At 43.3% G+C, this 16,093-nt stretch overlaps 1 protein-coding gene across 1 annotated transcript; it reads right to left on the bottom strand.

Moving 5' to 3' along the window:
• Positions 1-6,163: 6,163 nt before the first annotated feature.
• On the bottom strand, positions 6,164-15,184 carry LOC307070379 (ATP-binding cassette sub-family E member 1). Its single transcript, XM_079728825.1, has 18 exons — positions 15,065-15,184; positions 14,423-14,563; positions 14,234-14,319; positions 13,983-14,080; positions 13,623-13,740; positions 13,191-13,328; positions 11,928-11,997; positions 11,492-11,588; positions 10,014-10,103; positions 9,435-9,556; positions 8,566-8,787; positions 8,382-8,441; positions 8,234-8,292; positions 8,016-8,126; positions 7,779-7,921; positions 7,466-7,588; positions 6,952-7,063; positions 6,164-6,638 (listed from the first exon to the last, which is right to left on the bottom strand). The coding sequence occupies exons 2-18, from the start codon at positions 14,523-14,525 to the stop codon at positions 6,591-6,593; spliced, it is 1,800 nt and encodes a 599-aa protein (XP_079584951.1). The 5' UTR covers positions 14,526-14,563; positions 15,065-15,184; the 3' UTR covers positions 6,164-6,590.
• Positions 15,185-16,093: the final 909 nt, after the last annotated feature.

Genomic DNA, 16,093 nt, shown 5'->3' with positions numbered 1-16,093 from the left:
CGAAAGAACAAAGAGTATAAGCGAAGGTATGAGCACCGGAACATGCTCCGACATGCCACCACCTCGAGTTCTCACCTTTGGAATACATCTGGTACTTTGATGAGAAGGGGGCACTCACACACCCATGGAAACTTGAATAAACGTTCATAGAGAAAAAGTTCAAGATCAAGCCACATACCATAAGCAGCTCTAGTAGCATGCAATGCGTACTTTGCAAATGTAGTTGTACTTTACATGAATACGTGTTATCTTGCCAAACAGTAGTAAACATAGACTATATGGGGCTACAACTAACAGCAAAAGCCTACTATAACTCCCGCAGACGCCTCATTTAAATCAAGGCACAGAAATAAGCAGTCAATTTCAAGGTTATAATTGTAAAGATGAAAGAACCGACAGCAGTGGCAGCAAAAGCAATCTGTGAGCGGGACTAGATTATCTTGAAGACAGGCTTCAGTTTGGCGGAGGAAAACCATTGAAAAAGGAAGCCCCTAGCGCAGGTTACGTCACTGGGCTGGCGACAGAATGTCTGAGTGGAGCGAGAGCATGCTGCACGTGAAAACAGTGCGAATCTCTAGTCTTGGGAGGGCTAAGCGTATATACGTCCATGGTGGGGTTAAGCGAGGAGAGAGTAGGGAGAGAAAAACACCGGACAAGATGTGCAAATTGTCGGCAATGTGATTACTAAACAATTCGTATTGGGCGTGTGTGCTGTACAGTAAACATACAATGAAACATGACCTTGTTTGCAATGCGAGTCGACACAAGGCCTGGACTCTAGATATTTGTATAAATGGGGGAATTTGACAAAGCAATTTGTTAAACTGTTGTCCCTTGGATTAGGATACTGATTAAGGAACGGTACAATTTAAATAAGGGCAAGTAATGGACACTGTCTAGCCCCAAAGTGTTCTTTTCTATTCTAAATATTAGTCACGCTTTGTAGCGGTAAAGAGCTGATAATGGATGCCATGGGATGACAAGTCCCTTTGTTGGGTCATTGCCTAGCAGGGTTCCAGTCCCTGATGTGGAGGGAAGAGGTCAGGTCCTCCCAAAATAACCCAACCTTGGACACTCGCGTGCCAAGGATGTGTCTTTCATTGATGGCCGTGAGAAGATATACTAGTTGTAAAAAAAAACAAACAAAGGGCACTAATAACGGATCCATCCCATGTCTTCCTATTTACATACAAACCGGTGCCATTCAGTTGATGCTGGATTTCAACCCAACGCAAGAGAAGATACTTGTAGAAAGATACAAAAAGTCATGTGGGCCTGTATCAGAGTCCTTTCAAGGGGCCGGTTGGTGTTGTGGCTTGGGGGTTTTCATCTAGGCAAAAGGTAATGTGTCCGATCCCCATTTCCACAGTCTACCAGTAGGCATCCTTTAGCAAGGAGACCTCTCTCCTACCTGCTCCTTCATGACCCGTATCTAATGATTTGCTGAGTTTCTTTGTAGAAAAGCTTGTGCTAAATGACTAAATAGTAGCTCTAATGAGACTACGGATGTGAGCCTTGCAGTGAAAACTCACATTGATTTCTGTTTTTGTAAATGTCTGTGACTTGTCTGAGACAAATCTCAAAGAAAAGTCAAGTCAAAGTAGGTCTTGGGTTGACCTTAAGTCACCTGGGGCCTCAGAGATTTTAGGACAGGCATTCAGTCATCAGTAACGGCAGCCAAGGATGCAGAATGTGGGCCAGTGCTTACATAAGTCTACCAGGTTTCAGTATACATTTGTTGTGCATTAGGTTAGTAGGCTATTCATGCGCATCGCAAAAGGTATAAGCACAAGATACCCTCACAGCAGGATAGGAAAAACGCGGGCCCGGTATTTTTTATTGGAGTCCAGACGAAGCTCTTTGCTTTGGCCTTAATCAAAGAGCCTATCAGGTCCGAGCACACTGGGTGCAGCAGGCTTTTGGGACGCCTGGACCGCTGCCTGTCTCCAGCCAGACAAGAGGAAAAGCCGACCCGGAGTGTTGGGATGGGATTACACCCCGGGCTTCACACAACGTCCGTAAATTTACCCGCCTGAAATGCTTAGCGTTGACTGACACACGTGTTTATTCGGCGCTCCCTGCGCGGATGCCATGCGGCCCCTGCCAACCAGCGCCACCGGAGGTCTGTTGGCAGCGACCGCCTGGAGATTCTCCGCAGCAACGCCAGGCGTGGCGGTGCTGCATAAGCCTGGTTCGAATTTCAAACAGCAGCGAGCTTGACAAGGCTTTCCACAAGTCCTCCTCCTAGAAATACTGTCTGGGATGGAACTATTTGAACGCTGTCTCCAAGGGCCTCTTCTTGCTCCAGCGCAGCCCCCTCCCCAAACCCCATGTTTCATGTTGCTCTTAAGGAAAAACCAGCTGAAGGGCAAAAACGCTACTTTTTACTTTTTCTTTTTCATCCACAGTCCAGACATCCCTCCTGTTGCCACATGGAGGAGCGAAAGAATCCCAGAGCAAAGGATCAGCGTCCAGAGCCATCAATCAACTTATCAATTGCCAAATCATCCTTGGAACAGAGGATAATCCTCTGACGCTCACTGATCAATGGAACTGGTCTTTGATCACACATACACTCACACTCACATGGTTGTACACACTGCACACCGCCGGGACCTGATCACCCTGCTTCGCTATCAGCAGCCGGCGACGAGCCATCTCCAACATAGGATCTCCCCAGTGTAAAATAAGACTCCCTGGTGGACCGTTGCTGCATGGTGTCAGAAAAACCTTTGGCCCCCCCCAATCACAATGAAGAACGCACTGGGCTCGGTCCAAAGGGTGGTCTCTCTATGCCACCCCTCCTCCAGGGAAGTTACTGTGTGTGTGTGTGTGTGTGTGTGTGTGTGTGTGTGTGTGTGTCTGTGTGTGTGTGTGTGTGTGTGTGTGTGTGTGTGTGTGTGTGTGTGTGGGGGGGGGGGGGGGGGGGGGGGGGGGGGGCACTGAAGATGTAGCAAGCCTTGGGTTTTCAGCTCTGATCTGTCGGGGGCAGCTGTCCCAGCCGCCCGCTGCATTCAGGATGGGCCGTTCCATGGTGTCTGCAGACCCAACGCAGCTGTCATTCAAAAGACCGCTGTGTGTGTTTCTGGGGCAAAGCGGAGGTGGGCGGGGGTGTCACACCCTGAGCTTCCCCACCAGCAACTGTCAGGTCTTGTGAATGACTGGAGATGGTGGTTCTGGAGGTGTTTGTGGTGGTGCACCTGTATCTTGGGTGCAGCTGTCGCCTCCGCAGCCCCTTACCCCCTTAACCCTTCAGGTGCATGTAGAACATATCTGTCACCTCTCTAATGTAAGCTATGAGATGGTGGTGTGTGTGTGTGTAATTTATCATTTAATAGATAATCAACTCAAAAAGATCAACCCCCGCCTCTTTTAGCTTGAGAAATGGTTTTGTTGGTGTTCTAGAGTCTTAAAATATTACTTGTGCTTATTACAAATTTATATAGTTGCTCATCAACAAGCAAGCAAAAGTGAGGTGTGTTTGCTCAAAACGTGCATATTCAGGTTAATGTTATAATCACTAATCCTACCTCCATAAGGAGAAATACAATTAGAGTCTTGTAGACAACTAAAACATTGCAATATCATCCAATACATTTAATCGTCATAATGACTTATTAGACAGAATCATTTAGACTGCCTGACGGGACAGACAGATCTTTTCCAAACCCTTGAAGATTCTACAGACTTTTTGCCGGTCTTCCACCCCTCCCGTATTTCATAGAAGTTGTCATCTTTAAATACTCAGTGAGGTAATTTGCTGCCTTTTTGTCACTGTCAGTACATCACCTCTTACACGCGGGCCCATTTTCCTAATGTGCCTCTGATGCAACAGTCCGCTGATAAATGGCTTTTCAAAGCAGCCCCCAAGCTGGGAGAGCATTCGCTAATTTACAGGAATAAGGGGAAAGTGGAAAACGAACCCAACGTCACACACACACACACACACTCGTCCGGGGGAGGGGGGGGGGGGGTGCCCTGCTATAAAGAGGAAGAGATCCGACAAGATCACACCCATCCCTATACTCACACAGGCCTCCTTATCTGTGGATGACGTTCAGAGACACCACTGAAGGCTAAGATCTTATCGTATCCTATCCATTCTTCGATCTGCGGAGGAAAAGCTCTCTCCATAGTGCTAACTGGGTTGTAGTGGTGGGGCTGGGTTGAAGCTACATCATCAAGCAGATGTTCCTTCTCTACACCCAGGAGTGAGGTCATACCTCAGGGGAGAGGGTTGGTGATGAGGTGTGGGGGGGGTGGGGTCGGTACATCTGGAGCTGGCTGGGCTGAAGCATTGTAAGTGATAGCGATCATGACATCATCTCTTCCTGGTTTCGGCCCCTCTGAAGATAGAAGAGAGAATAGGCAAGGGGCAAAAATAGATGCCTTCTAAAACAAAGCTGTGATGATTGATTCAGTGCTGGGGGAAAATGATTAACGCAAGATACACATTGGATCACAGAATAAAAGCCAGGGTCAAACGTCATGTCTTTTTGTCAGACCTAGGTGGCTGCTGTGAGGATGTGGTGTGGATATGCTCTGTTTTGAGAGGATGTGTTTTTTTCACAAAAAATGTCAATGTTCAACATAACACTAAATGTATAAGATCCCCACAAGGAAATCCAATAGAGCTAAATTAAACATTTTAACTGCACAGGATCTCAGTAACCTGACGATCAGATGAAGATAAATAGAGCATTGTATCCCAGTGATTGGGCAACATTGGAATCGAATCGTCAGTTGGAAAGGTGAGAGCCGCTGTTGGTGATGTCATGGAGTTGAGATCAGGTTCCTCGTCAGGCTGCAGTCCCATGTCGAGGACATCTGTGAGTAGCTATAGCCTAATGCGATCCAACCCTGCAACTGTATAAGATGACCAAAATGATTGTCCGGCCGTTGCACAATCACAACTCGTATCCCATTCATGGTGTAGTCCTGCCTCTACTTAGATGGAACAGGCTCATACTTGCTCTTGTCTCTGGCTCAGACTCTCCTGTGATGCCTTCAGATTGCGACATGCCCATTCCTCTCAGATTGTTTTAATAAGGTTGGACCCCTGGGAGATGTATTGATTATGCACACTCCCCACACACACACACTTTCCTGTGTGACACTCTAAAGGCGGTGGTTTATGGAATGGGTCTGACCCCAGCTATGACAAAGAAATTAATTTACGGTCATTAAAGTTTAAATATATGTCCTTTGACTGAGTTCGGCGTAAAACCCCATTTAAACCATAGCCATCGTAAAACCACAATTTATGACCATATTAGCAGAAGCACCATGACAAAATATAAAAATGTATTATGAGAAATACACATAATAAAAATATATAACATACATAATTTCTTATCAATCTCAACCTTCAATGTATGACAACCAAGTGATTTCACCAACATTAGTAGAGGATACTCACGTTCTCAAGATAATACAAGAAAGAGAACCTTTAGGGCCACATAATCTTCAAGATTTACCATTGTATTTGGTTAGGATATATTAAGGTTGAAAAAGCCAGACCATAGAAGGTTTTAAGAGTTTGTAGATAAGTTTAACACTACAAACATGGCCTCTTGGCCAAAGCCAGGACAGACCAAAGGATTACCTGTACCTTCGTAAATTAGAACCTGTAGAAGTGGCTTATTTACTACACCGCCCACTGAATTCTCACCTGTGTTCGGGAGATGCTTCATGAACCACCTCCAGAACACATGTTTGTTTTACTTTGTGTCTCTGTTGGAATAAACCACAGGTTGAACCTTAACCACATCATACCTATCCCGAAAAGACGATTGAACCAAGGATCAACACATTTTTCATCAATGTCTATGTAGCTCGCAGTTGGCTCTTAATTGTAATATTCAGGTGGGCGTGAGCATGTGTATGCTGGTCAAGCATTATACAATTAATTGGTGTTCAGAGGTCAGGGGCCGAGTTAGGCTACTGGCTCTGGTTAAGCCAGAGCTTCACTCGGGTAGTCCCTGGGCGCCATCTAGTGGTCTTCATTGCACAAAGGATAAGACTTGCTTGAATGCAACATCTGGTCAGTTTATTAAATGACGGATATTGTGATAAGCCAATGAAGAGAAAATGATAAGGTATCATAAGTTGAAATAAAATGAAATCTCACTCTCACCTATTTTAAAATAAAACAACCATTGACAGGAAATACATGTTTTTAATAGTTAGTCTTTAAAAGTACATTGAATAGCTTTTTATTCTGTCGATAAAAATACTCGAATGATTCCTGAAAGCTTGTTTGGATGTGTGCAAATGGATGCTGCTCATCCCATACCACTGCATTGGCGAGGCATCTCAAAAAAAGGGCTCCTCAGAGACCTCCACCGTGTTCTGCTGGAGAACCACATCAACCGACTCCTCCATTGATGACAGCGACCCAATGTACCTGTAGAGAGCCCCTGAGGAGCAGCGGGAAACCCTGTAGGAGCAGGTGCCTTTGGAGGAGAGTCTTTCAGCATGATTACTGGGTCTTCCCTCCACTGAAGATGATGCGACTGGGGGACAGCGGAGGAATATGCTTTCTCTTCGCTCCACCCCCTCTCAATCCCCCTAATGGGGGGACCGAATGATTAATCATCCAAGAAGAAGTAGTTGCCACTCTTCTTCTGTTCCACGTCCTGAGGGGGGGAGAGAGGGATGGAGGGAGAGACAGAAGTTTGATCAGACACGGATTGATTATAATAATAATAATCGTATTATAATTTTCCAAGCACTACAAGATTTGACTGAGTGTCCCCAATTTAATCATACCCTAGGAGGACCGCAGATTATTTACAGTATGCTAACTAGTTAGCTTAGCAGCTGATTTCCGGTTAGGTTAGGGACTTTTGTGCAAAATAACCAGAGGAACCGCACTCAATCCATCCCCGGCTTTGCCATCACTTCAGTATCTTGTTGAACAAATTGAAAGAATATATATTATAAGCATACCTTGATGGAATTCATTTTGTTGATCCTGGGTCGGAAGTTATTGGGGTCTCTCCTGAACGTGATTTCCAGTTGTGAAAGGAACTTGTTCATACCTGCCAGTAAGGTCTGTGGCCTGAAGGGGGAGAAGACGGGGAGACATGGTGGGTGCGTTCTACTCAAATTTCCCTGGTTTAGTAAAACGGTAATGTCACATGATTCTGTGTGGCATCTATACTACAATGACATTACATCTATACTAGTATACATCAATACCCAACGTTGTTTTTGGCATGTAATGATCGCATTTACAAAATATAAAAAGAAACAAAAGAAAAGATTGAAAGCGCTATTAGTGTATTCTACGAGCTACGTTAGGAACCTTATATACATCTTTAAAAACGCTAAATCATTTTCAACAGAATCCCAAGCTGCCAGTTGAACTTATACCACGATAAAACCCAAATCCTTTAGTCACTCATGTGAAGCCTGTGAGGGGATGCAGCAGATGGGGGGGGCCCACTCAGCAGGGTCTTACGTGTTGGCGGTGGTGTCCTTGGAGGGAATACCATCGAACACGATGACGCGGTCCGCCAGGTAGGTGGCCATGATGAAGTCGTGCTCCACCACGAATGCCGTCTTCTTAGCATGGAGGATAAATCTGCCAAAGGAGAATACCAACAACAATTATTAAAAGCATGTCACTTTATTTCGAAAAAAGACCAATCAAAAATCATCCGATAAAAACAAATCGAAAATCATCAGTTTGAAAAGGGCCCAATCGTAAAAGTGTCCTATCAACAAGCAGGAGCATCTAATCGGCAGCTCGGCAGTGGGCATTTGATCCGTACCGTTTAATAACCCTGGCAGCGATGAGACGCTGTTCTGAGTCCAGGTAGGCAGAGGGTTCGTCGATCAGGTAGACGTCAGCGGGCTTTCCCAGACAGAGGGCCAGGGCCACCCTCTGCAACTCTCCTCCAGAGAGATTCTGGACCTACAGCCAACATGAATCACACCAACCATTAGACCACGATGGAAGATCATGCCACGGACGCGTAATCATGTTAGACTCTTCAGGAGAGACTCACGGCCTGGTCGATAATGCTGTCCATCTGCAAGGGCTTCATCACGTCAGTGACAAACTGAGGGTGTGTGTAGGCGTCCCGGATCTTGTCGTGAAGCAGAGCCCTCACACTCCCCTGCGGAACAAATGAGTAGGAATGTTACGAATTAATGTTTAGTCTGTGTGAGGAACCGGAACACATCTTGAAGAAAGAGAGGACAAAACGGTGTGGAGATGACCTACTTTAAATTTGGGGCTGATCTTCTGTGGTTTGTAGCTGACGTTCAAGACGGGCACATCACCTGTTCAAGGGAAACTAACCGTTAATAAAAAAAAGGACAAAAAACTCAGAGACCAAAATCAAAATCAGGACAGTAAACTGTTCATTTACCTCCTTCGTCCGGCTTCAGTCGCCCTGCAAGCATTCTGATGAATGTCGTTTTACCCGTCCCTGAAGAGAGAGCAACATAATATCCAAATTATTATTACATTCGGAATCACAGCAACCAGGGATCGACAGGGCAATGAAGCCGGTCCCTTTGGATAGAAGTGTGAGCTGAACGACCACTCCTTACCATTCTCCCCCAGCATGACCATGATCTCAGAGTCAGTGAACTCCCCCTCCACAATGGACAGGCTGAAGTCCCCCAGGGCCTTCTTCATGTTGGGGTACTGGTAGCGGCACATCTTCTTCACCTCCTCCTCACTGGCCGTCTCCGCCACCTTGAAGACCAGCGAGGTCTCCCTGAAGCGCAGGTTCTCCGTGGGCACGTAACCGTCAAGGAAGATGTTGATACCTGATGCAAGTGCACACAGACACAGACACAGACACACACACACACACACACACACACACACACACACACACACACACACAATTCCAGTGAAATACAAACTCAGGTTTAAACTGATATTGTATAACCGGTATAGCCGGTTATATTGACGTTTTTCTAAATATTGTTGTGATTGGCTGAAAATTATGTGGTTGGAGCCAAAAAGTGACTATGCATGCGTACAAAATCGATATAATGATTAGGTATGCCTCTGAAATCACTAAGAATAATCTCATAGTACAGTCCGTTCAATGTCTTGTCTAGTGCTGAATGAAATCTTAAATCTATTGTAAAATGCTTAGCTCAAAAAACTAAATTGTGACCATTTTCTTTTTACTAGTCAAAGGACAAAATCAATAGGGCCAGCTAATGTAGTGCCTTCATTGACTTAACATTGAATTCACGGTTGCCAGTTATGTAACGCAAAATTATTCCATATCCTTTATTAAAAAAAAAAGATTAAAAAAATAAAAAGTTCCTCCATTTATCTGTTCATTTCATTTATCGATACAAGTAAAAATGATTTCAAGATTACATTTTTAGGCAATTACCAAAGAGTATAAAAATTCCCCAAAATATATTGAGCAATGTAAATGTGTACCTAAACGTACCTTCCCTGACGCTGAAGGGCATGGTGACCACTCCGTACGCGCTGGGCACCCCGTACAGGCAGCAGATGAAGTCAGACAGGTAGTCCAACACACTCAGGTCATGCTCCACCACAATGATGTATCTATGGGACACCAACGGAAAATAACTTTATTTCTTATTCTATTTCCATTTCTTATTTCTGCGATATTCACATACATATCAATATTCTTGAGAATTAAAATTACCAACTCTACCCGTTATCCTGATATTCATTTTTTTATGCTTTATTCATGTTTTCTCTGACTTGTACATTTAACATTTTCCCCGTGACTTTTGTGATACCATTTCGACGTATCGATGTCAATAGAGTTTAGGGTACTTGACTTAAGAGTTTAAGGGTTTTTGAATGTGAACTAGAATATCAGGACCCATCGTTGCGCTCTCCATGGTAGTGAGCGTTAGTGAAGTATTTGTGGTGTTAGTTAGCTCTTCATGCAAGTAGTCTTGGTAAGTGTTAGCATAGTCTTCCAGTTCTTCATGTGAGCAGTCTTAGTCAGTGCTAGTATAGTAATCCAGTTATTCATGTGAGCTGGACTGACCTGTCCGGCCTGATGAGGGATCGGATGGTGATGGCAGCCTTTAAGCGCTGCTTCACATCCAAGTAGCTGGAGGGCTCGTCAAACATGAAGCTGAGGAGGAGGCAGAGAGACGTCAGTCGGAACAGATAAACAAAGAGGGGGGGCAGTTTGGAACTCAATCGAATAACTGTGAAAAATGGTAGTGTTTGACGGTAGAGTGTGTGAGAGACAGAACACTGTGTTGCGTTTCGATGCATTTCTGATATAGATGTGTTTAGTTTAGTTAATTGGTTTAGTTGACAGGGACCATGTACAGAACAGGTTCTATACCAGACTTAGCTGAATAAGTAATTTGCATCGGTGGTACCTGGGCAGGGAGTTCAAAAGGACAATAAAAACACATACTAAACATTACAGACAATATCAAAACAAAAAAAGCATCAACAACATTATAGAGTACAGTGTTTCCCCCACGTTCACACAGCAGCGGCGCGCCGCCGCTGAATTTTCTCCGCCGCTGCAATAAAAATCCTTCTCCTAATTTTTTTTTTTACGTAGCTCCTTTTAGAAAATGTACAGCGCGTAACGTCAATTGCGCAGCACGCGGCACATCGTCAGGTAACCAACATCAAAGAAGAAAAATACACAGCGAGTGTGGCAGTTGTTGGCAGTAGGCTACCCTACACGGTTGCAAAGTTACATTGATTCTAGCAGTAGCGAGTAAAGCGGAAGATCGAAGAAAGAAGGAAAGAGTGAGCCAGACAGAGTGAGAGAGAGAGACAGACAGAGAGAGAGAGAGAGAAAGTAAGATGCTAAAATGTGTCGCTACATGACCACCAGTGTTAAAAACCCTCTGAGCCCAATCATTTTATTGTATCTATACACCGCAACCTCCGTGCCGTTTTTCCTCTAGTATTGTGTGTGTGTGTGTGTAGGCCTATGTGTGTGTGTGCGTGTTGTCGCTCTTTTTGGGATAGCAACCATGTTTAGTGTTTAAGCATTAGGCAAAAATCTGTAAATAAATTGTGCAAATTATATTTGCGTTGTGGCATTTTTTGTTTAAATATTACTATTCCAAAATATAAAAATCTGTAAATGAAGACACAAAAGGCAAAGTTACAACACCAATAATCCCATCTACAGTAATACACAGGACTGTTTGAATAGGATTTAAGTGCATATTCTCCTCTCAAAGTGCACCAGATTCATGCATTCCAATGTAAAGGGTACAAAAAAAATTCGGCAGGGGGGGCATGTCCCCGGACCCCCTAGAGGGTTCGGGGACCACACCACCGCTGCTGAAAAAAATCCTGCGGTAAACACTGGAGTAAAAATCGGACAAAATACATTTAACATATGGTGTTCTATATAAAATAATCAATTTTTGCATGATTGATTTTCTTTTAGCCACGTGTGTGAGAGTCATCGATGTGCATTCCAAGTCTGTGGCTTTATGAGCCTTTCACTGTGGATAGATCCAGGCATGTGTTGGGTCTTACATGTCGGCCCTCTGGATGCAGACCACTGCGATGGCGAAGCGCTGCAGTTCCCCTCCAGAGAGATCCTCCACGTTCCTCTCCCTGAGGTGAGTCAGATCTGAAACCAATGGAAGGGAACGACTTGGGTTCACAGGTGCTAGGGGGTTTTGACAGCCATCCAAAAGGTTCTGGCTTCCATCTCAAGACGCAGGACGCCTAACTGCTCATTCATGGTATGCAACATTTATCTTAAGTAGCTGTGCGTAAATGTGTCTGCTCAATTTCTAAAATACTAAATTGTAATTAGTTACACATACTTTATCTGATATAGTTATGTATATTTTTTCTATTTTTGATTGCCTTGTTGTACTTTTGTGTATTATATTACATTTTATATTACAAGAGTCCAGGGAAATTGTGACAGACACCAAAGGAACGGGAAGTATCATTAACGTACCAAGCTGAGCACACACTGTGGTCTCAGTTTTGGAGTCATCTTTTCTGCTCAGGATCTCTCCCACGCTGCCCTGGGGAGCAAACATACAGTTATTTGGGAATTTCTTATATTAACCCACACAAAACAGACACATACACAAGGGATGCATTGATTGGCCAATACTAGGGGTGCAACGGATCACAAAACTCACGGTTCGGATCGTGTCACGGTTTTTGAGTCACAGGTCGGATCATTTTCGGATCAACAACAATAAAAAAAGATAACAAGACAAATGTGACTTTAAATAATTCTTCAAATGTGTAAAAACTAAATAAAGTGAAAAATTAGGCAATAATCCTATTTCCTTTAAACATAGTCAATATTTAAAAGAATTGCAACCTAAGGCATTATTCCTTCTTCTTTTTAACATCGATAGTAAATAATTCTGAATTAAATTCAGGATGTCTGCATTGCCTGGGGAGAGTTTAGAGTCTACACTCTCCCCAGGCAATGCAGACATCCTCATCTTTTTTTTCATCAAGTATGGTAGCGAAATACAGTTTCTGTCGTATTTTATTTGGCATTTTGTAAATCCGTTGATTTCTGTTGGAAGACTCATTGCTCATTGCAAGGGGGGTTGGTTGTAGTCTTTTCGCTCGGTTCTAGCCCTACTGTTGATACGGAGAACCAAGCGAAAAGACTACAACCAAACATAAACATTTCCGCTTCCGGTTTCCATTTCAATGGGATTTACGGAACGCCAAATAAAACATGACAGAAACTGTATTTCGCTACGCTACTTGATGATGTTGTAAATACCGGAATAGTCCTTTAAACATGCGATGATCACGTGAACGCACAACTTTTTTTTTTTATCAGCCGATCCGCGGATCACTTGCGTCCCGAACCGTGGGGGTTGATCCGTACGGATCACGGGTAACCCGTGAACCGTTGCACCACTAGCCAATACTGATAGCAAAAAGCTACTATAGGCTGGTACTTATATTGATTAATTATCGTGTGACAATCTCATGACAGTGTTTGTTGTTGCTTATAAAACCAAGCTGTGAAAAAAAAAACCCTTTTTTTTTTAAATGTCATAAACATTCAACTCCATCCACCTTCTTGCACTTAGATATCTCCCATTTTGATTGCAATATCCCAAACATAAATAATGCCTTCAATGAAGAAAGCTCAGCAAATGCAACCAAAACAAAAAAAGGGCCTCAGTTTTTGGAGACCCGAAGTCATAAACCATTGGTTATTGGATGGACGTGAGCTGACCTTGACGGTCCTGGGGATCTGGTCGACGTACTGCGGCTTGACAATAGCCTTGAGGTCGTCCTCCAGGATCTTGGTGAAGTAGTTTTGGAGCTCAGAACCACGGAAATAGGTGAGGATCTCCTGCCAGTCTGGGGGATCCTTGTAGGACATGGAGCAAATGCATGGGATTATTGTGAATACATTTTAACAGACCAAGACACTTTAGTAGTATGTGTAGGCTACTTGGCGATATGAAACCCTCAGAATCTGAAAAATTTACTTCAGATGAGAAATAACCTTAATTTAACTGCCACGTCGGGGCAAAAACAATTATTTTGCATTTTCTTCCTGTGTTTATAAATTAATTATTAATGAAAGTAAACGTTTGGTTTATGACTTAAACCCCAGCAGCTGCTCGTGTAAACATAACAGTTATACACCATGTTCACTTACATCAAACCTCCCCAGGTTGGGTTTCTGTTTCCCAGCCAGAATTTTCAACGCTGTGGATTTCCCAATTCCATTGGTGCCGACCAGACCCAGAACCTCACCGGGTCGAGGAATCGGTAATCTGGATGACCAAAGAACAGTCAATCACTGCAGTATGCATCAAGGAATTACTTCCTGCATTGGTGGCAGGATAGTCTAGTAGTGGTTAGGGTATTTCCTCTTAATAGTCAAAACTTGGTTTGATCATTGCGAACCCATTCAGATACATGTATGATGCTAGGCATCATACAAAAGGATGATATATGATACCTAGGTTTAGTATGATATGCTGAATGACTTAATAGTAAATAGTGGTGAACTCACCGATGCAACTTGAAAGCGTTGGCACAATATCTGTGAGTGGTTTCCTTCTCAAGGTTGCTCGGCAAGTTGACAATGGACAGACTGCCAAATGGACATTTCTGGGAACAGAACAGATAAACAAAGTTAAAATTGTTTGGTCATAGGTTTGTAGGAACTGTAATGCATAAATAGAAAGGCTTGCCAGCCGCCATTAAATGCCAGAAGAAGAGGTTTCATCATCAACAGGTAACTTGGTCAAAAAGAACACTTGCCTTGATACATATTCCGCATCCGATACAAAGCGATTCTGAGATCCAGACAATCTTGCTTTGGTTTGTCACCTCTATGCACAATTTACCTGGAGCGCACAAAAAGTAAACATGAATCAAGGTTATCATCTGATAAATTAAAAACATTAACATCCGAGTAAGTCATCATCAAAGAGAGGTGGGAAATCGTACCCATGCGAACCACTGGACAGCTCTTCTTGCACTCCTGACGGCATTTCTTTGGCTTGCACTTGTCATGGTTGACAATGGCAATTCTAGTATTTTTCTCCGACATCCTGGATCACAACTCCTCCTGCAATGGAGGCGAATAACCTGAAAGGGCAAATTATGCTTGGTCTTAATGGATGGGTTGCACCGGTTCGACAGGTAGTATACAGCTCAATATCATCCCATCTCAATATCACAATACAAGGAATGGCTTCAAACCAAATATTAACATCAACACAAACAAGTGTCTTGAAAGGATAAAGGAATAGTGGAATAAAGGCAAGGAAAGGGAACAATCAGCTGTTATTCCTAACGTTACTCACCTAGAAGCCTGTATGACTCGTTTAGTCAAATAAAAACACGTTCAACTGTACGCGTTCTTTAACCACACAATCAAATGTACAATGAACAATTGCGATTATTTAGTTACAGTGATGAGCTCCATGCTCCGAATTAGATCTAGATAATGAGCATGTATGTATAGCTAGGCTAGCTACGATGCTAACTAATAACTGTGAGGCTAGGAGACAGCTCACAAACCCACTCACTACCAGCTCCCTAAAACCAATCGGTTAAAGAAAATAGATATCAATGAAACCGACTCACCGACGATCCCCCACTTAATTCGTGTGGTCCTGGGATGTGTGTTATAGATTAATGTTCAGAGCAACTTCAGTTATTTTTTTGTGCTTTCCTAAGCAACGTGCTCACTACTGGGAGCGGACGCCGGGAGGTAATATGGCGCGTCGGTACGTCACAAGCAGACGCGCCCTCAGTAGTGACGCTCAATGCACCGGACAGGCCGGCCGCGTCCGGTCACAACTCCATGGGGGTATATGAAGTAAACTTAAAGAAGTTACTCAGTTACAAGAGGGATGTCATGTCACGTGTCACAAAACACTATTTATGAACACTGAATGAAAAATAACAACACAATAATTGTCAATAAATGTATAATACCTAATATGTATTGCAACTGAGGGTATAAAGCATGATGAAACATATATGGGGGGAATGATGGCTATCTTACGTTAACCCCTTACCTCACAAGTAATAACAGTATATAAATAAGGTGTATGTTAATACGTATTTATAACATCAGCATGATCTGAATGTTTGTTTGATAACATATGTTCAATCCTTTAATTTCCAGATGTCGTTTTGTTTTAGGATAAAGTTATTTTAAAACATAGGCAACGTCTGTTTCTATTGGAAAGCACTACAGTTGGTGTTTACTGTGTCTAAAGAAGGTCATGTTTAAACCTCAGTCAGCAATTTTTATAGTTTCGCACAATGCCCTGAGCTCGACAATAAACGGAGGCCTTGCTGCGTACCCCATGCTCCCAGCGACCATTGTGTGTCCATGACAACACGACTATTCTTGTTGCCCTTGTCATGTGTGTTCAACACAACACAACTCGGTGTGAACTGCCCTTTGCTCCCGTATGACCAATCAGGGGACGTATGGGAACTTTGTACTTAAATCAAAGACCTCCGTAGTCAAAAAGACGTCAAAATAACTAGAGATATTTACAATTTAACGGTTGCAATACATTATCTTATCTTATACCATAGTGATACCGTTATTCAGTTTACTGTTGGACCAACCTGCGTGTACAAATTATGTCCGCTAGA

The sequence above is a fragment of the Pollachius pollachius genome (genome assembly GCF_949987615.1).
Source record: "Pollachius pollachius genome assembly, chromosome: 2".
Taxonomy (NCBI): Eukaryota; Metazoa; Chordata; class Actinopteri; order Gadiformes; family Gadidae; genus Pollachius; species Pollachius pollachius.
Note: the sequence above shows the minus strand (reverse complement) of the source record. Positions and strands in the feature narration are given on the sequence as shown.

What these genes read in the sequence shown, in the direction of transcription:
- LOC307070379 (XM_079728825.1), bottom strand. Translation starts at nt 14,525, where the DNA reads ATGTCGGAGAAAAATACTAGAATTGCCATTGTCAACCATGACAAGTGC. An exon ending in CTGTCCAGTGGTTCGCATGG is followed by an intron (nt 14,320 to 14,422) that starts GTACGATTTCCC and finishes TGTGCGCTCCAG; the next exon opens with GTAAATTGTGCATAGAGGTG. An exon ending in TCCCTCATCAGGCCGGACAG is followed by an intron (nt 9,557 to 10,013) that starts GTCAGTCCAGCT and finishes GGTGTCCCATAG; the next exon opens with ATACATCATTGTGGTGGAGC.